The 19,685-nt window shown below is 40.6% G+C and overlaps 1 protein-coding gene across 5 annotated transcripts in view; it reads right to left on the reverse strand.

Annotated features, from left to right (window-relative positions):
* Positions 1 to 19,685, reverse strand: part of pola1 (polymerase (DNA directed), alpha 1) — a 163,989-nt gene that overhangs the window by 120,071 nt on the left and 24,233 nt on the right. For 3 of the 5 annotated variants that reach the window (XM_061922032.1, XM_061922029.1, XM_061922030.1), the window contains 19 exons: positions 18,854 to 18,981; positions 18,667 to 18,763; positions 17,449 to 17,526; positions 17,253 to 17,368; positions 16,868 to 16,930; positions 16,691 to 16,792; positions 16,474 to 16,597; positions 16,244 to 16,394; positions 13,652 to 13,821; positions 13,455 to 13,567; positions 10,346 to 10,459; positions 10,186 to 10,260; positions 9,972 to 10,110; positions 9,743 to 9,897; positions 9,559 to 9,643; positions 9,414 to 9,475; positions 4,999 to 5,088; positions 4,804 to 4,920; positions 4,534 to 4,709 (listed from right to left, as the gene is read on the reverse strand). In XM_061922032.1, coding sequence (XP_061778016.1) covers positions 4,534 to 4,709; positions 4,804 to 4,920; positions 4,999 to 5,088; positions 9,414 to 9,475; positions 9,559 to 9,643; positions 9,743 to 9,897; positions 9,972 to 10,110; positions 10,186 to 10,260; positions 10,346 to 10,459; positions 13,455 to 13,567; positions 13,652 to 13,821; positions 16,244 to 16,394; positions 16,474 to 16,597; positions 16,691 to 16,792; positions 16,868 to 16,930; positions 17,253 to 17,368; positions 17,449 to 17,526; positions 18,667 to 18,763; positions 18,854 to 18,981 — 2,155 coding nt within the window. Of the gene's footprint in view, positions 1 to 4,533; positions 4,710 to 4,803; positions 4,921 to 4,998; positions 5,089 to 9,413; positions 9,476 to 9,558; positions 9,644 to 9,742; positions 9,898 to 9,971; positions 10,111 to 10,185; positions 10,261 to 10,345; positions 10,460 to 13,454; positions 13,568 to 13,651; positions 13,822 to 16,243; positions 16,395 to 16,473; positions 16,598 to 16,690; positions 16,793 to 16,867; positions 16,931 to 17,252; positions 17,369 to 17,448; positions 17,527 to 18,666; positions 18,764 to 18,853; positions 18,982 to 19,238; positions 19,431 to 19,685 lie in introns of those variants that run through there. The other 2 variants (XM_061922031.1, XM_061922033.1) reach the window with 2 other exon arrangements.

Genomic DNA, 19,685 nt, shown 5'->3' on the forward strand with positions numbered 1-19,685 from the left:
GGTGCATGTCTTTGGAGGTGGGAGGAAGCCGAAGTACCCGGAGAGAACCCACGCAGTCACGGGGAGAACATGCAAACTCCACACAGAAAGATCCCGAGCCCGGGATTGAACTCAGGACTACTCAGGACCTTAGTATTGTGAGGCACATGCACTAACCCGTTTCACCGTGCTGCCTACATTGTTAACATCCATCCCCATCCATTTTCTACCGCTTATTCCCTTTGGGGTTGCGGGGGGCCCTGGTGCTTATCTCAGCTACAATCGGGCGGAAGGCGTGGTACACCCTGGACAAACCGCTACCTCCTCGCAGGGCCAACACAGATAGACAGACAACATTCACACTCACATTCACACACTAGGGACCATTTAGTGTTGCCAATCAACCTATCCCCAGGTGCATGTCTTTGGAGGTGGGAAGAAGCCGGAGTATCCGGAGGGAACCCACGCATTCACGGGGAGAACATGCAAACTCCACACAGAAAGATCCCGAGCCCGGGATTGAACTCAGGACTACTCAGGACCTTAGTATTGTGAGGCACATGCACTAACCCCTGTTCCATCGTGCTGCCTACACTGTTAACATATTGTATATTATTATATGTCTACAAGACTTCTCCTTTGGCTACTGACGTATGCAGTATTGCGTCATTCCTTGTTTTTGGATGTACAGATATACATCATGAAGACTAGATAAATGAAATGAATAAATCGCCCGCCAAGTGAAAAAATAAATAAACGCCCGTACTTGGCGCACAGGCATCCCTGATTAAATTTTCTTGCCTTGTAAAACCACAGAATTTTCAGACACTACACCCAGTGGCCATAATAATAATAATAATAATAATAATAATAATAATAATACATTTTATTAATAAGGCACCTTTCTGGGCACTCAAGGACACCGTACAGAATCAAAATAATAAAATCAAATTGGATAAAAACAACAATAATAACAACAACTAAGATAGAGAAGAAAAGATGATTACAATGAATAAGCAGTCCGGAATAGGTGAGATTTGAGTCTTGACTTGAAGAGGGATATTGAGTCCAAGTTACAAAGGTCTGGTGGCAAAGAGTTTCAAAGATGTGGGGCAGAGCGGCTGAAAGCCCGGGCACCCATGGTGGACAGTTTAAATAAAGGGACAGTGAGATTAATGGATGAAGAGGATATTAGGGAACGTGAGGGCGTGGCGACATTGATCAAGTCAGAGAGATATGATGGAGAGAGGTTATGGATGGCTTTGAAAGTGAGGAGAATTATTTTAAAGTGGATACGATGTTTGAGTGGTAGCCAGTGGAGTTGCTGCAAAACAGCGGTGATGTGCTGGATTGAAGGGGTTCTGGTGATTATCCGGGCTAGAGAGTTCTGGAGAAGCTGAAGTTTGTGAAATGACTTGTGAGGGAGACCAAACAGGAGAGAATTGCAATAGTCCAGGCGAGAGGTGACCAGGCTATGGACTAATATGACAGCAGTATGTGGGGTAAGGGATGGGCGAAGACGGTTAATGTTCCGTAGATGAAAGTAAGCAGACCGGGTAACGCTGTTTATGTGGGCTTGAAAGGAGAGTGTGCTGTCGATGATGACAACTTGCGGCTCAGACGTGTGTCATTTATCTACTCATTCATACACTGAACAAAAATATAAATGCAACACTTTTGGTTTTGCTCTCATTTTTCATGAGTTTAACTCAGAGATCTAAAAAATTTACTATATACACAAAATACCTATTTCTCTCAAATATTGTTCACAAATCTGTCTAAATCTGTGCTAGTGATCATCTCTTCCTTGTCAAGATAATCCAGTCCACCAGGGCTGGCATATCAAGACGCTGATTAAACAGCATTATAATTGCACAGGTGTGCCTCAGGCTGGTTTCTGCTTCTGCGACCGCCAAAGCCAAGCGCCGTTTGGCCTGTCACTACATGTCAGCTGGTTCCGGGTCCCATTAGGACCTTATATGACTTCAGCTAGACAGCATCCTCCACCTCTGAAACCAGGGGTTTCTGTAAGTATCGCCACGACAGGCACCAACCACCTCACAGCCACCTGGACAATAGAGGTACGGAACATGGTCCACTCAGACTCAATGCCCAGCGCCTCTCTCGTGACATGTTCAAAGTTCTTCTGGAGGTGGGAATTGAAACTATCTGACAGCAGACTACACTAGATGTTACCAGCAGACCTTCACTATGGGTTTGGGCCTGCCAGATGTGTCCGGCATCCTCCCCCACCATCGGAGCCAACTCACCACCAGGTGCTGATCGGCAAAATGTTCCGCCCCTCTCTTCAACCAAGTGTCCAAAACATGAGACCGCAAAGACCACATGTCTGTGTCCATATGTGCCAAGTGCATATATGGACACCTTTATGTTTGAACATGGTGTTTGTTATGAACAATCTGTGACAAGCACAAAAGTCCAATAACAAAACACCGCTCGGGTTTAGATACGGACGGCCATTCTTCCCTATCACGCCTTTTCTGGGTTTCACTGTCGTTGAATATGTGAGTGTTGAAACCACCCAGCAGCACAAAGCTATCATCTTAGGGAGCACTCTCCAGTACTTTCTCGAGGGAATCCAAATAAGACCGGTACCCTGTGCTGCTGTTTGGTGTGTAAGCACAAAAAACAGTCAGGAGCCGTACCCCACGTTACCTAAGCATAGACAGTGGCTAACAGTAACGTTAGCCTTTTTGTATGTGTCTGATAACGTTAATGGTATCTTGTAGCCTACACGACTCCAGAAATTGCAGGTCTGTCTAATAAACTAGTGCTTGTAAGATGTGAATTAAGATAATGTAAACGTTGTCTTATTTCAGATGATGACAATCATGACAGCCAGAGTGACCAGGGCAGCGTTAACCCATTTACCATGGCGAGGTATAACCATTTACCATGGCGAGGTATAACCATTTACCATGGCGAGGTGTAACCATTTACCATGGCGAGGTATAACCATTTACCATGGCGAGGTATAACCATTTACCATGGCGAGGTATAACCATTTACCATGGCGAGGTATAACCATTTACTATGGCGAGGTATAACCATTTACCATGGCGAGGCATAACACAGAACGCAGCAAGATGAGTGAGGAGGAGAGTAACAACATTACTTGCAAGCTAACGTGAATGATGGTGAAAAATCTCCTCCCCTTCAACTTGGTGAACACAGACGAATACAAGTAGGTTAATAATTATATTTTGCTGACATGAAATCGAGCAAAAAGTAAACACCATTACTGTGAGATTTTTTTCAAATGTAAAGTGCTGTACAGTACAAATAAATGCATGGATTTTTTTTTAAGTGGCCCACTTAAAGGGGCACTAACTGTCAATATTTATTTATTTTATTTAAAATAATGTTTGGATAACAACAGTCAATATTTATTTTTTAATTTATTTTATTTTATTCTTAAAAAATAAAAGAGAGCTTTTGTTAAACCAAGTATTGTGTTTTTTTCCATATACAACAACCTGGAGTCAATAACAGAATTGGTTCGACAAGAGTATTCGATAATGGCATCGAAATCAATCATTTCTTAGCAAACATCATCCTTAGTTCCAAGTCCCAATAGCTAACTTCTGTAGCCGATGATCGGACCACCAAGGGCCCTGCCTTTGGCTTCCACCCAGCTCACATTGCACCCAACCACTATGCCCCCTCCCAAGAGTGATGAGCCCATTGGAGGGAGGACCCAGGCCCAATGGGGACAGGCCTGGTCACCAGGCATTTGCCATCGAGCCCCACCTCCGGACCTGGCTCCAAAGGGGTGACCCGCGTCCAGGGGAGGAAAATCTCAGTCCTAGTTTTTTCTTCTTCATCAAGGTCTTTGAGTGTTCAGTTAAAGTGTAGAACATGTTTTTTTTTCTTTTTTTTTGTTTCACTACTTGTCTTCAAGCTAGCTTAGCGCTGCAGCTAGCATAGCTTTTCCTCTCCTCGGGATGGGTCCACACTAAGCCAGCTAACACATAACGGTAAAAGAATATTAGCTTATGGTTCTCCCATGGTTCGTTAGAACCAAACATAGAAATAACATTTAAAGAGTAGTCGCATTTTAGAACAGTGAATATTATTTCCTTTAAAAAACGTAAATATATTTTTTTTGTCCATCAGTTCATGAATCGCCCAGGGAATTTACCATTTTTCCCACCTCTCGCACAAACTTATCGGAGGCGCCAAACGTCTTCTCCCCAAGCGTGTCAGTTTTCTTCCTATCACTCAGGCGCACCAACTGACTTGAAGAGATTCAGCCATTGCCCACTCAAAAAAGCGGCACAAAACTTGGGTAAGTTGGCAAACAGAGGAGGAGTTATTATAGATAAGTTTGTGTATTATGACATTGTATATCATGTGCTACTGCTTAAAAGATATGAATGTATTCAAGATGTATTGAAAAATACAACTAAAAGCATTATAATGCCAGACAAACAATTAATTTCAAAGTGCTTTGGTTTTCTTTGACCTCCTGATAAGTTGCATATTCATGACAGTACAGCTGTGAGGACATCATCGCGATGATATGAAAAACACCTGTAAAGATTCCTGATGCTCTCTTGTGGGACGGTAGCTCTCTCCGTCTTTAGCACCTGTGCAGCCAGTTCAGTCAAATGATAACTCTTGCAGCGGATCAGCTCCTTGGCAGAAATTTCTGTGTCGCACACAAGACGGCCACAGGAGGCGCTCTTCCCAACAAAAGCGCTGCGGCCCTGCAAAAAAAAAAAAAAAAAAAAAGCGCCTTTTTACTGTTAATACCTCCAAAAAACGACACACAGTTAGTCCATTGTGACATGTTGTCCTCACCCCTAGTTTGGGCATGTTGGCTCTCCTGAGACGTCCGATCTTGGACCAGTGGGGGACTTTGCAGTGGTTAAGTCGCTGCAGAAGCACTTCCAGGTCAAAACCAAAAATGTCATGACCCTTTAGAGGACAAGAAGAAAGCTTGTTTGACATACGCAATACATTTAAAGATAAAGTCAATAAATATTAAACACTTACCACAAGAACATCTGGATCGATTTTGTGCATCTTGGCCAGAAAGAAGCCGAGTAGAGTGCGCTCTGTAGTTGCAATCTCCACTTTTCTGTTCTAAGAGAGGCGACATATTACATTTGTTGGAGCCAACTATCACGAAAGAGCAACTAAAATGTATACTTATTTGTCAAAACTGAGCATCCTCAAAAATACTGAAGCTTAAATTCGGCTCTTGTATGGTATCTTATTAAAGAGTGTAAGTGTCAATATTGGGATATTTGACATGTACAATATTCAAATATAGTATAATATTATATATAGTATAGTATAATAAAGTATATATTCAAAATCAGAGCACACTTAGATGATGGAGGACAATGTTGTTTTAAGAGCCTGTGCACATCATAAGGCGCATGCAACGAAACCAAAGCTCACAAATAAATAACATAATTTTCGGTCGTTAAATATATAAAACATAATAATGTTGCACATTAATGTCCAAAACCCAAAACCAGTGAAGTTGGTCCATTGTGTAAATATCAAATAAAAACAGAATGCAATAATTTGCAAATCCTTTTCAACTTATGTTCAATTGAATATACTGCAAAGACAAGATATTTAATGTTCAAACTGAGACACTTTTTTTTTTTGGCAAATAATCATTAAATTTGATTTTAATGGCAGCAACACATTGCAAAAAAGTTGGCACAGAGACTTTTTTACCACTGTGTTACATGGCCTTTCCTTTTAACAACACTCAGTAAACGTTTGGGAACTGAGGAGACCGATTTTTGAAGCTTTTCAGGTGGAGTTCTTTCCCATTCTTGCTTGACAAACAGCTTAAGTTATTCAACAGTACGGGGTCTTCATAATGCGCCACGCATTTTCAATGGGAGACAGGTTTGGACTACAGGCAGGCCAGTCTAGTACCCGCACTCTTTTACTAAAAAAGGCACGCTGTAGTAACACGTGGCTTGGCATTGTCTTGCTGAAATAAGCAGGGGCATCCATGAAAAACACGTTGCTTGGATGGCAACATATGTTGCACCAAATCCTGTATGTACCTTTCAGCATTAATGTTGCCTTCATAGTTGTGTAAGTTACCCATGCCTTGGGCACTAATACACCCCCATACCATCACAGATGCTGGCTTTTCAACTATGTGCCTAAACAGTCTGGATGGTTCTTTTCCTCTTTGGTCCAGAGGACACGACGTCCACAGTTTCCAAAAATTATTTTAAATGTGGATTCGTCAGACCACATAACACTTTTCCACTTTGCATTGGTCCATCTGAGATGAGCTCGGCCCAGTGAAGCCAGCAGCATTTCTGGGTGTTGTTGATAAATGGCTTTGGCTTTGCATAGTAGAGTTTTAACTTGCACTTACAGATGTAGCGACAAACTGTAATTACCCACAGTGGTTTTCTGAAGTGTTCCTGAGCCCATTTGGTGATATCCTTTACGCACTGATGTCGCTTTTTGATGCAGTTACCGTCCGAGGGATCGAAGGTCACCAGATTCTATGAACCTCTTGATGATATTACGGACCTTGGATGGTGAAATCCCTAAATTCCTTGCAATAGTTGATTGAGAAATGTTGTTCTTAAACTGTTCGACAATTTGCTCAAGCATTTGTTCACGAAGTGTTGACCCTCGCCCCATCCTTGTTTGTGAATGACTGAGCATTTCAGGGAAGCTGCTTTTATACCCAATCGTGGCACTCACCTGTTCCACATTAGCCTGTTTACCTGTGGGATGTTCTAAATAAGTGTTTGATGAGCATTCCTCTGTCTTTTTTGCCACTTGTGCCAGCTTTTTTTGAAGCATGTTACAGGCATTAAATAACAATTGAGCTAATGTTTGCAAAAAATTAAGTTTTCCAGTTCGAACGTTAAATATGTTATCTTTGCAGTCTATTCAATTGAATATAGGTTGAAAAGGATTTGCAAATCATTGTATTTTGCTTTTATTTACAATTTACACAACATGCCAACTTCACTGGTTTTGGGGTTTGTACTTGTCAGCTTTTTGTTATTAACAGGTTGCATGATCAACATTGGACGGATAATTATCATGCCGATATCAGAAAAAATGACATAACACCGATGAATCCATTAAATATTTAAAAATAGCGCTAATAACCATCCATCCATCCATCAATTTTCTACCGCTTATCCCTTTCGGGGTCGGTGGAAAAAATAGCTGAAAGTGGGTTAGGGTGAGCAAATTAAGCAATTATTTTCCCCGACTTGCGTCATAAACTTCCCCTGAGCTCATTCTAAACAAACCTGGCGTCGATTGAGACTTATTCATTGATTCGGATAAAATATATTTTCAAGAGGACAAACTCATTGTACAGAATACTGGGATTTAAAAAAAAATAACGCTGTACCAATTAATCAAAAATGGTACCATACTGCTTTTGAAAAATACTGTTTTTTTTTTTCATGTGCATGACAATGTTGGAAATACGAGCCACAGCGCATGTTAGTCAACACACACACTCACAGCATTTGCAAGCATTAACAGTGTGAAGACAGATGAGGGAAAAGGGACGTATTTTGGCTTTAAAACTAATGATAAAGGTGGAGCTATAAACACTGCTCTTCAAGGAGTGCTTTTAAACATAGCTAGCGAATAGTTAGCTAGTGGCTAATGTCTCTCTGTAGTACTTCTAAATCACAAATATTTGCCTCCATGGCGACAAATAAACTATGTTTCTTACAAATATCATTCCTGCAGGACGAGGAATAGCTAAAGATGCTTCACTACACTCTGTAAGAGGATACGATAGCTAACAGCTAACAGAAAGCTAAAGGTCCTGAATGTAAACAAAAGGGTGGGTCTACTCAGATATCGATTGTAACGTTATCAAGTACAAGAGAGTTTTTTATCATCTCAAAATCTTTTTTACTATATTCATATATATCATGTTATTAGATCAATACCCAAATTTGTGACATCACCCAAGACTTTTCTAAAGTCTCCAAACAACAAAAGAATAAGTGCTTCCTACATTTTAACAGAAATGTAGATGTAACATGTTAAAACAGAAATAACCAGATATTAACAGTAACTGATTTAATAGATTAATAATGGATCCATTTTCTAGCGCCTGTCCCTCATATTTTTGACAAAATAATACATTGAGAAATGACACAAGAAGTGACTGCATACATCAGCAGCTAAATTATGGGAGCCTTTGTAACCTGTTTGCTTATTTACTACTAAAAGTGAAGTTTTGTATCATCTTCACTATATTATTTAATGCCAAAATTGTTCTTTTGTTGCATTGAGAAACGTGTTTAATGTATTATGAGATTTTATGTTAAAATAAAGCCAATAATGCCATTTTTGTTGTGCCCTTATTTAGAAAATTATCAAAACACATTTTGTACCGTTACTAAATTATTGGTATCGTTAATAACTTTAACTATCATTTTAGCCAGTCAGCAATCTAAAATTTGTCTACATCAATTCAAGTACTTTTTAAAGCAGCGTCAATTTGCAATGCCATTAAAAATGGCACAATAGGAAAGTTACGCGCGCAAACAAACAAACAGGCAGGCACCAATGCGGAGGTATAATAAGATTAAACATACAATCTACTAAACAGCCAACATTTTAAGAATTAATCAAAGATAAAATTCTACACATTGAGTTTATTAGATAGCTAAAACTGCCAAGAGTTAATCAATAGTTAATATGTCAGTGTGCAGCTTTTTAAATATTATCCCAAAATGCTTTTTTTTTTTAAAGAAAGTTAGATTTTTGTGTTTTGTTGTTTGTTTTCATTGCTGCTGTTTTAACTGTTTTGTTTAAATAGCAATTTGCCTTTCTTTTCTTTTAAAAGGACAACATGTTATTAGTCATTTAAATTTGTGTAACAGTTGACTGAGCAGTACAGTTACAGTAAAAATAAATCTCTATGAATGAATAAGTCATCTTTGTTGTTCTTAAGCACATGCCCTAAATAACTTGCTGCGTTTAGAAGTCGATGGAAAAATTAGGGGCATAAAAATAATCGTTGACCAATCGACTATCAAAATAATGGTTAGTTGCAGCCCGACTACAAAGACACCTGCTGCTAATGAAGCTCCCCCAAAGCCAGCCGAAGAGAAAGGTGTGCATATACTACGTTTAAAAAAACCCAATAAGTTAATCAGTTACCAGAATCCTTCTAGAGAAGCAGGAAGTTATCTGTATCTGTATTTGCTTGAAAAAACAACATTGTACATCACTACGTTTGAGCATGAAAATGAACTTTTCCCCATTACTTTACAATGATTTGCTCTTTTATTTAACTTATGTGTTTTTTTGCCAAAATATTTTTCAAATCTGCGAAGGGCCATTACATTTATTTGCTGTGGCTGCACTTTTTGACAACCTTGATCAAACTTTTTTCTATAGGCAAAGAAAGATTTTCTGTGCCAACTCACCTTCTTTCTCACAGCATCATTGAAGTCAAAGGGGAAGATACAGTCGTTAGGTTTAGTCACCACTGGAAAGAAAATCGAGATTTAGGATAGGAGCTCTGATCACATCTTATCTGTAATGAACGCAAAAAGATTGCGAGGAGCTCACCACAAAAATGAGTTTGATAAGGAGGTTGAGGTGGGGCTTTGTCCATATGAAAGCCATAGTGCACGAGCGCTGCCAATGACACAATCTGCACGAGGGGAAAGACACCAGTAAGTTAGAGAAAAGTCTACAGTAAGGTTTAAAACTATAAGGGCAGCGAGGTGATCATGCTGCTGAGCACTCGAACCTCGTTATAATGGCTCTTGGGGTTCTGGATGGTCTTGAGACTGATGGACATGACAGTGACAGGTGGCGGTGCCAAGTCTTTGACCACGGTGACCAGATCAGCCTTCAGAGCCAGCGCCTCCACTTTGCACCAGCTGACCGCCTGATTCAGTAACTCTATTGCACCAAAATGTTTGAAATAGTAAAAATAAATACACTCACAATATTTCATTCAAAAAGGCGCTTCTCACGAGGTGTCTTGATGTCCAGCCAACATGGCCCTCTAATCTTCCTACTGAGGAGGAAATGTTCCAAGCTGGAGGTGTTGGTTCCAAAAATGTGTGAGAATGTTGCCCCCTTAAGGCCAGACGGAAGAGCAGGGCACTCAGCCTGTCATAAACAAAAGATCAAAAAGAGGATTTATAAGAGAGGTGTGTTATTCCTGCTATGCCTGCATTTACTCACTGAATAGCGGACTTCGAGGTACTCTGATTGTGTGGGCACGTCTGGAATTTCAAACGCGTAGTTCTTCTCCACATTCTGCAGATGGTCAAGAGAGAAGCAGCCATAGACATGACACACAAAAAAATCACGTTGTTTGTTAACAGGGTTGAAATAAAAATACCTTGGACTTGAACTTCATGATCTTGAACCTGTCAGAGAGCTCACTAAACTCCTGGTAGACATCCATCATTTCAACAGGCATATTGGACACTTCTTCTGTCTTGGGGTTCACTCTCTGTGGAAAGAAAAGACCAATACTTTAAGGGGAACTGCAATTTTGCCTATAATTCACAATACCTATGTAAGACAAGAACAAATGTTTATCTTTTTATTGTGCATTGTAAGTCGTCAAATACTGCAAGTACGGGGTGGCCAACAGGAGTATACTATTGTGCCTATAAAGCCCTCTAAAAAAACATCCAAAAACGTCAACATTCATTTACATCTCGTGACCTGAATATTAACCAAGTACCGTATTTTTCGGACTATAAGTCGCAGTTTTTTTCATAGTTTGGCCAGGGGTGCGACTTATACTCAGGAGAGACTTAGGTGTTAAATTATTAACACATTACCGTAAAATATCAAATAATAGTAATTCGGTCATTCACGTAAGAGACTAGACGTATAAGATTTCATGGGATTTAGTGATTAGGAGTGACAGATTGTTTGGTAAACGTATAGCATGTTCTTTATGTTATAGTTATTTGAATGACTTACCATAATATGTTACGTTAACATACCAGGCACCTTCTGAGTTGGTTATTTATGCCTCATATAACGTACACTTATTCAGCCTGTTGTCCACAATTCCTTATTTAATTTAAATTGCCTTTCAAATGTCTATTCTTGGTGTTGGGTTTTATCAAATAAATTTCCCCAAAAAATGCAACTTATACTTCAGTACGACTTATACATGTTTTTTTCCTTCTTTATTATGCATTTTCGGCAGATGCGAGTTATATTCCGGAGTGACTTATACTCCGAAAAATACGGTATTAGCAAAATTTGTATTATTAGCATTAAGCTTATGCTGCTATGTTGACATATTGACCCGGCAAACTGCTGTTGCATTGCTTATTTAAAATGGTGAAAGTTAATTCCGGATTATAAATCATGTCTCTCACCTGGACAATAGAAGAATGTGGCCACCAACCGAGCAGTTGGTCAACCTTAACGTTTAACTTAGACCCCGAGATGGCGGAAAAAAACTGGCAAAAAAAACATGGTCTTTCGCGACACTGTTTTTTAACTCTTTGCGAGAATTATGATGAATTGTTCCTCTAAACGTGAAGATATAAACATCCAATGAGTCAGCATCAAAGTGAGATCAAACATTGTACAAATTGTGGTTGTTTAATTATGTTCGTAGTTTGTATATCTTGTTTAGCACTTAGCAATTATGCTACATGATGTTTAACGTTCACTAAAGCTGCATCTGTTTAGCACGCAGCTTCTAAGATCAGTGGATCATCTTCCAAAAATATAATGTTCTGGATCATCATTACCCCAAAAAAGTTATAAGTCTCCCATGATTTGTAGTATTTGTTATTTTTAAAGGGAAGCGCGAATGTTGCAAATTGTCTGTGAAATTATTATGTTGCTGTATGCTTAATATGATATGAATCTGTAAATTTGACATATTATGAATGTGCCTGTTATTTTATTAAATTTATACTTAAAGCATGTATATTTAAAACGCTAATGGAGTTTTTTTGGACGGTTTTAGAGTGCTTTATGGGCGCAGTAGAGCGACTTCCATTGGCTCTATTAACTGATTATTGCTAGCCTTCAATTACTAGTTAAGAGTGCATAAACAAAGAAAGACATATAGAGTATGTGTCTGTCTTACATAAGGATTGTGAATAATAGACATTTTAAAAAACGTAGTTCCCCTTTAGGATTAATTCCAGTTATCTATTTTCTACCGCTTGTCCATCTTGAGGTTGTGGGTTAATTCCAGTTAAAACATGAATATATATACAATCAGCCGCTACAGCATTAGGTTCATATGCACAATCCAACAGTTTCAGTGTACAGGAGATCTGCATTTACAATGACAACAGTCAGGGAAATATCACTGTACTGACACAAACCCCTTTTTTAACCATGTTTCACTATCCGTGAAATCTCATTAATCATATTGGATTCTCAGGTACTGACGACCACTTTATTGATCATTGTTATGCAAAAAAGCATCCTGTTTGCTAACCTAACCAATATTTTTTGGTGTGTGTGTGTCAAGGCTAAACTCTAAATGTTACCGTATATGTGTGTGAGTGACAAAAAGCTTGGTTAGGGACAAGCGATAGAAAATAGATGAATGGATGGGGAAAAGTTGTTTGGAGCCACTTGGTGGTGTGTATGTATAAATCTCTTGCTTTTTCGGGGTATATTTGTTTTAGCATATTAATCTAACAGTAAGTGTTCTGTGAATGGAGACCTGCTTTATAAGAATGATCCTGGCACTTACTTGAAAAAACTAGACACTGTATATCACTGTGCCTTACGTTTTATTACTGCTTGTGGAAATCTTGTCCACCAATGCACTTTGTATGCAAAGGCAAACTGTCCATCTTTAACTGCCTGAAGAATTTCTCGACAGATAGTTTTTATTTACAAATGTCTCCTTGGACTTGTCCCCACCTATCTGTGTTCCTTTGTGTGTAGGGACTCCATTCATTACAGCCTACTCTCACAAGATGTCCTCCATATTCGCCACACCTCATGTGTGTGACAATCATTGGTAACTTAACTTTGTCTCTCACATGTTGGTTACTAGAGCCAACAAAGATCTTGGTTAAAAAAAAAAAAAGCCTTCAGTTATGCTGCTCCCTGGTCATCCAGAAAGATATGAGGTTACCAAAATTGATCCCTTTGGGGGAGTTTAATTCCATTTTAAAAGATCGAGAAACCAGTTCTCTCGGGCAATGTATTTGCTTTTAAATTGAATTATTACGTAATCGTTTTAAATAAATTTTGACCTGTTGTGGTGTGACTGCTGTTGTTCTGTTGTATTGTCTTGTTGTAACTACTATTGTAACTTTTTATGTGCCCCCCTCTTTGTCAGGTCGCGCTTGAAAAAGACCTTTTAATCTCAATGAGTCTTTACCTGGTTAAATAAAAAGAAATTGAATCAATTCATTGTACCGTTATGCTTGTAATTTGTGCAAGGGCGCATCATTTTGTGAGCAGACAGGTCAGACCGTAGAAATGCCGAGTAGAAAACGTACATTTTCACGAGGCAGGATATACATGGTGCGTTCAATGTTCCTGACAGAGACACAGCAGCTTGTGTGGGACTGGGCCGACTCGATCCACACTTTTCCGAACAGGTACACCACACCTGCGTGACAGCCAAGTGCACTTTGATTAGTGTGCGCTTCAAGAATAGGGACATGTATCATGAATGTACAGTATTTGGCGTTACCTGGTTGGCTGTAAGGGTCTTCAAAAGCATCCAGCCAGTAGAACCTAAACACCTGCTCGCCGTCAACACCCTCCACCAGCGGCAGCTTGCTAGAGTCCACCTGCACCTCTGCAGGAGCCTCAGTGACGGGACCTTCCTCGTCCTCCTGACCCCAAAAGCCTCCAATTTTTCTGCATCCAGAAATACATTTCCAGCAGAGATTATAAACATGCATTCTTATAATTTTGAGACAATCAGAAACAAACAGCATTAACATAGTTTCACTTGGAATAGTTCTGATCCACAAAACACCAAAAAGTAAACAAAACACATTACTTCTCTTTTTTAAATTGTTTACATGTAAAGAATGCATCAGAATAATTAACATGGAATGCAGCATGGACCCCAAAAACAACAGAACTGCAATTACTGAATAAATAATGCCATTATAATCTTGTTCACCTTATAATCTTACTAAATATTGTTGATTTGAATTAAAAATAGGATTTTATACAACATCTTCTTGAGCATCAGGTATACGGAAAATACAATTGAAATGTCAGTTTTAGTTTAGTGGGTCTGCAGGAGATTTAGTGGGGACGGCGTGGCACAGTTAGGAAAGTGGCTGTGCCAGCAACCTGAGGGTTCCTGGTTCAATCCCCACCTTCTACCATCCTAGTCATGTCTGTTGTGTCCTTGAGCAAGACACTTTACCCTTGCGCCTGATGGGTCTTGGTTAGTGCCTTGCATGGCAGCTCCCGCCACCAGTGTGAATGTGTGTGTCAATGGTTGAATGTGGAAATAGTGTCAACGCTTTTGGTCCTTAAAAAGTCAGAAAAGCGCTATACAAGTATAACATTTACATTTAGTAATGTTTTCCAGTTATTAAGTCTTTAAAATAAGATGGGCAAGTTGCTCTTCCTGTGCCTGGACAATGTCAGCAAAAAAACTCTCCTGCACATGTTGAAGGGGGAACACCAGCACGTTCCCACACAGCATCCCAAAGCATGATGTTTGACACTTTTGATCAGCGAAGTCACGTGCTAGCTCAACAAGTTTGGAGGAACTACTTTACCACAGAGAACACAGGGGTCTACCTCAACCAGGACAGGGTGGAAGAGGAACACAAGTTTAACAATAGCAAGGCCACAACAACACAGAAGTGATGCTAACGACAAATGTAATAAAATGATCACCTACTGTACAATGTCTGCTCTCATCGGGATCCCGTCTTTTAGGATGTTCTTACATTCCCATTTAGATGAAGTAATTATGATCCACGTGAAGGGTAAAAAATAAATAGATAAATGGTACCGCGGATGAACGACTTTTTGTGTCTTTCCCTCCATCGCCAGGTATAAGTTGGTTGTCACAGGTGAAAAACTTTGCAGTTTATGCCTACAACCTTATATTATCCAGGTGAGAGGCATGATTTAAAATTTTGAATTTCCTGAGAGGCAATCATGATGCATTGGCGGAGTATTTCAGTATTGTAGCTGCACAAGCAATCATTGTGATCATCACTGTGCAGCTCAGAATAGTTTACATGCGTTACCGCTTGTTAAAACAACATAACCAATACCTGGTTAATATTCAGATGACGAGATGTAAATGGTTGTGGTGAAGAAGGAGCTGAGCCGGAAGGCAAAGCTCTCAATTTACCGGTCGATCTACGTTCCCATCCTCACCTATGGTCATGAGCTTTGGGTCATGACCGAAAGGATAAGATCACGTGTACAAGCGGCCGAAATGAGTTTCCTCCGCCATGTGGCGGGGCTCTCCCTTAGAGATAGGGTGAGAAGCTCTGCCATCCGGGAGGGACTCAAAGTAAAGCCGCTGCTCCTTCACATCGAGAGGAGCCAGATGAGGTGGTTCGGGCATCTGGTCAGGATGCCACCCGAACGCCTCCCCAGGGAGGTGTTTAGGGCACGTCCAACCGGTAGGAGGCCACGGGGAAGACCCAGGACACGTTGGGAAGACTATGTCTCCCGGCTGGCCTGGGAACGCCCCGGGATCCCCCGGGAAGAGCTAGACGAAGTGGCTGGGGAGAGGGAAGTCTGGGTTTCCCTGCTTAGGCTGTTGCCCCCGCGACCCGACCTCGGATAAGCGGAAGATGATGGATGGATGGATGGAGATGTAAATGGAATATTTTTGGTGGTTTTTGGATGCATTTTAGTGATTTAGAGGCAAAAAGGATTACTATTAAAAATGGCTGTAAAAAAAAATTAATATGTGTTGTTGTCTCTCATAAAGATTGTAAATGACAGGCAGAACCTCCACCTAAAAAGTGTTGCTCCCCTCTAAAGAATACAATGGGCAACTCCTGGAGAAAGAAACGAGTACGGCGAAGGAGTCAGGTGATCAATTCAAGGCTTGTTGATCTTCGGCACGTAATTGAAGTACAAAATCAGACTTGATTTTTTTGCCTATCTGGACTGGAGTTGTTTTGCTGATGAGTTATGAGTGTTTTGTAGCGACAACATGGCGCTCCTTAAACCTTGGAAATTTGCTTTGTAATATAAGGCGAGAGAGAAACAGGAGCTCGATCCTTCCTAATGTCTTGCATGTATGTAGGAACTAACAATAAATCATCTTTAAAACATTTTGACTTACAAGAAGGAAGGGTCCTGAGGCTGCACCTTGACAGGAGCAACAGGGGTTGTTTTACATTCAGATTGGGGGTTTTCCAGGACTACAGATTCCTCAGGTCCGACTTCCATTGGCTCATCAAAGTCCATCCCGTCTAACACTTGGTCCTCGTCCACTGGGAAGAAAACAGGATTGCTCAAGTAAGTTAAGATTCATAGCAAAGAGATAATACTTCTGGGTCATTTGGACTTCACCTTTCTCTTGCTTCGGGGATGGGGGTTTTTTCTCTTTCACGACGAGGGAAGGACTTGACAAAAAAGGGCCAGGTGACGGTGAAGGTGGAGGCCGGATGACTTTGGCCTTAGCTGGAGTGGGCTCCTTCACAAAAAAAAAAAACATATGAGAAAGTTGAAAAGGAACTCCAACCAACACGATTAATCACAGCAATCATTTTGTCAACGGAATGTTTACTTTTGGCATCTGAGGCTTGATGGAGAATGGATTCATGGGCGAGCCAAGCGACTTTTTTTTCTTCAGCATTACAACTGGTGGAGAAGCCAGGAGAGAGGGTTTCTAGGTGAGGAGATAGGGAGACATCTTTGCACTCTGTCTGTTGGTTAAAAGAAGTATGCGCATGTCTGTTCCAACCTCTGAGTGTAGATCCTGTAGGATGTCTCCCAAAAGATCATCCTTAGACAAGTCCACATCTTTCTGCATAAGGTCACACAAAAACATACAGGTACAGGTTAAATTGTGGACAAATACTGAATTCCATACACTGTTTCTGGGGTAGCTTTTAATATTCACCAGAAAAATGTTTACGTTTCGGAATCAACCGACTAGAATAGGCTATCCATTCAAACACAGCTAACATTAGTAGTTAAACTTACTGAAACTAGCTGACCAGAAAACATAACTAATGGGCGTGAGGGCATGTAGGATTAGAGCAGGATATGATGCTGTGTACACATTGGTAGTTGACATTATATCACTTTATTAAACATTACATGAACATGTGTGAATTTTACCACACCTCTGCTGGCTTCTTGACATTGCTGTTCATGAAGAGGCTCTTAATGCTGTTGGGCTTTGCCACGGTTGATTTTTTTACGTGTTTCTTCGAGTCGCCACCTTTGGCTCTCGCATTTCCTGTCAAACCAAACACCACTGAGGGAGTCGCTCGCAGTGAAAATGAATCTGTACTCTGAATGAAGCCATACTGCTACTACCTTGGTTTTTTTCCGTAACGTCGTCAACCAAATCGTCATCAAAGATCTCTCTGCCGTCCTCCACATACCCGACTCCATCTGTAAGGCGAGAAAGACATTAAAGGCCTACTACCCACCACGCAGTCTGATAGTTTATATATCAATGATGAAATATTAACATTGCAACACATGCCAATACGGCCTTTTTAGTTTACTAAATTGCAATTTTAAATTTCCCGGGAGTTTTTTTCTTGAAAACATCGCGTAATGATGACGTGTACGCTTGACGTCACGGTCTGTTAGGAAATATGAGCGCTGCGCACACACACAGCTAAAAGTTGTCTGCTTTAACCGCATAATTACACAGTATTTTGGAGATCTGTGTTGCTGAATCTTTTGCAATTTGTTTAATTAATATTGGAGAAGTCAAAGTAGAAAGATGGAGTTGGGAAGCTTTAGCCTTTAGCCACACAAACACACGGTGATTCCCTGTTTAAAATTCACGGAGGTGAAACTTTAGTATGGATCACAGCGAACATAGATCCCGACCGAATGTCAACCGGCAGGTTTCGGTGAGAAAATTGGTGTAAAAAGTCGCTTCTTACCGGAGATCAGCTGAGCTTGTGCAGCCCATAAAGCTGCCGTCGACTACCCTGAGACACTGGCGTCAAGACACCCGTGGACGTAAGCCTCAGACTATCAGATACAGTTAAACTCACTAAAAGACTAGCAACACAATAGAAAGATAAGGGATTTCCCAGAATTATCCTAGTAAATGTGTCTAAAAACATTTGAATCCGTCCCAAAGCAATCGCGTTTTTTTTTCTAGTTTTTTTTTTCTAGTCTGTCACTATTAATATCCTCACACACGAATCTTTCATCCTCGCTCAAATTAATGGGGAAATTGTCGTTTTCTCATTCCGAATAGCTGTTTTTGTTCGAGGCTCCCATGCTCCCATTAAAAACAATGTGAATATGCGAGGAGCCATCAACATGTGACGTCATCATCTGTGACTTCCGGTAAAGGCAGGACTTTTCTGTTAGCAAGCAAAAGTTGCAAACTTTTTTCGTGGATGTTCTCTACTAAATCCTTTCAACAAAAATATGGCAATATCGCGAAATGATCAAGTATGACAAATAGAATGAACCTGCTATCCCCGTTTAATTAAGAAAATCTCATTTCAGTAGGCCTTTAGGGCAATTTTGAACATGTAGATTGGGATATTGGACAAGACTCGCCATCGTCAACAATCCAATCGTCTTCTTGTCTATCCCGGACCATCTTGGAATATTGTTCCTCATCCACTTCCTCATACACGCTGCTGAACTCCTCCACCTGGACAAGAACAACAGTGACAATGTTGCAATCAATCAATAAGTCAATTGGAATGGACTTATAACAGCACTTGTTTCCCTTGACACTAACCTCATATTTGACCTTCTCCCCTCTCTTGGCCTTTTTCAGCTGCTCCAGAGCAGATTTCCTCCCCACTTTCTCCCTTTTCTCACGTCTGGAGCGAGACTTGGCCAAACCACAGGCTTCGCCTGCATCATCTGGCAGGAAGACACACGTAACATACGTTCAGGTACATTTATGCTAGCTGTCTATTAGTTACAAATTACAACAAACCAAAGCTCATCGCATCAACTACTACTTTATTTTCAACATTGTATCACATGCTGGAACTCCTAAAGTAAGCAAGCAAGCGGAGTTCAGACACAAACAAACATGTAGCATGTGAGATTGTTTAAGCTAACTGCTACGACTGCTCACTTGACCCAAGCTAGCTGCTTTTACACGCAACACTGACCAAAAACACTAACCCCCGCCTGTTGTGTCCATGTCCTTGTCCTGGTCCTGGTTCGAGACAGGCGACATGACTTTTGTCCAGTTTAGTCGCTCAGTGACAGATGCTTAACAGGGCGACGGCGGCGGTGGCTCGATCGACACAACAGGACCGCGCCAAATCTTCCCGGGGAAAGTCATATACCGGAAGTGAGGTCACAGTCAATGAAAAACGCGTTGAGGCAAACGTCTTGCCGCGCGGTGGCAGTGTTGGATACATTATAGTTTTGCTGAACAATGACTTTTTCATCCACTATGTCCCCAAACATAGCTTAAACACGCTATGGAGTTCAACAAATTAATGGTCATTTAAATCATCCATCCATTTCCTACCGCTTATTCCCTTTTCGCCCAAATCAGTGGTTCTGAAATGGGGGTACTTGAAAGTATGCCAAGGGGTACGTGAGATTTT

Source organism: Nerophis ophidion, linkage group LG15 (assembly GCF_033978795.1).
Source record: "Nerophis ophidion isolate RoL-2023_Sa linkage group LG15, RoL_Noph_v1.0, whole genome shotgun sequence".
NCBI classification, from domain to species: Eukaryota; Metazoa; Chordata; class Actinopteri; order Syngnathiformes; family Syngnathidae; genus Nerophis; species Nerophis ophidion.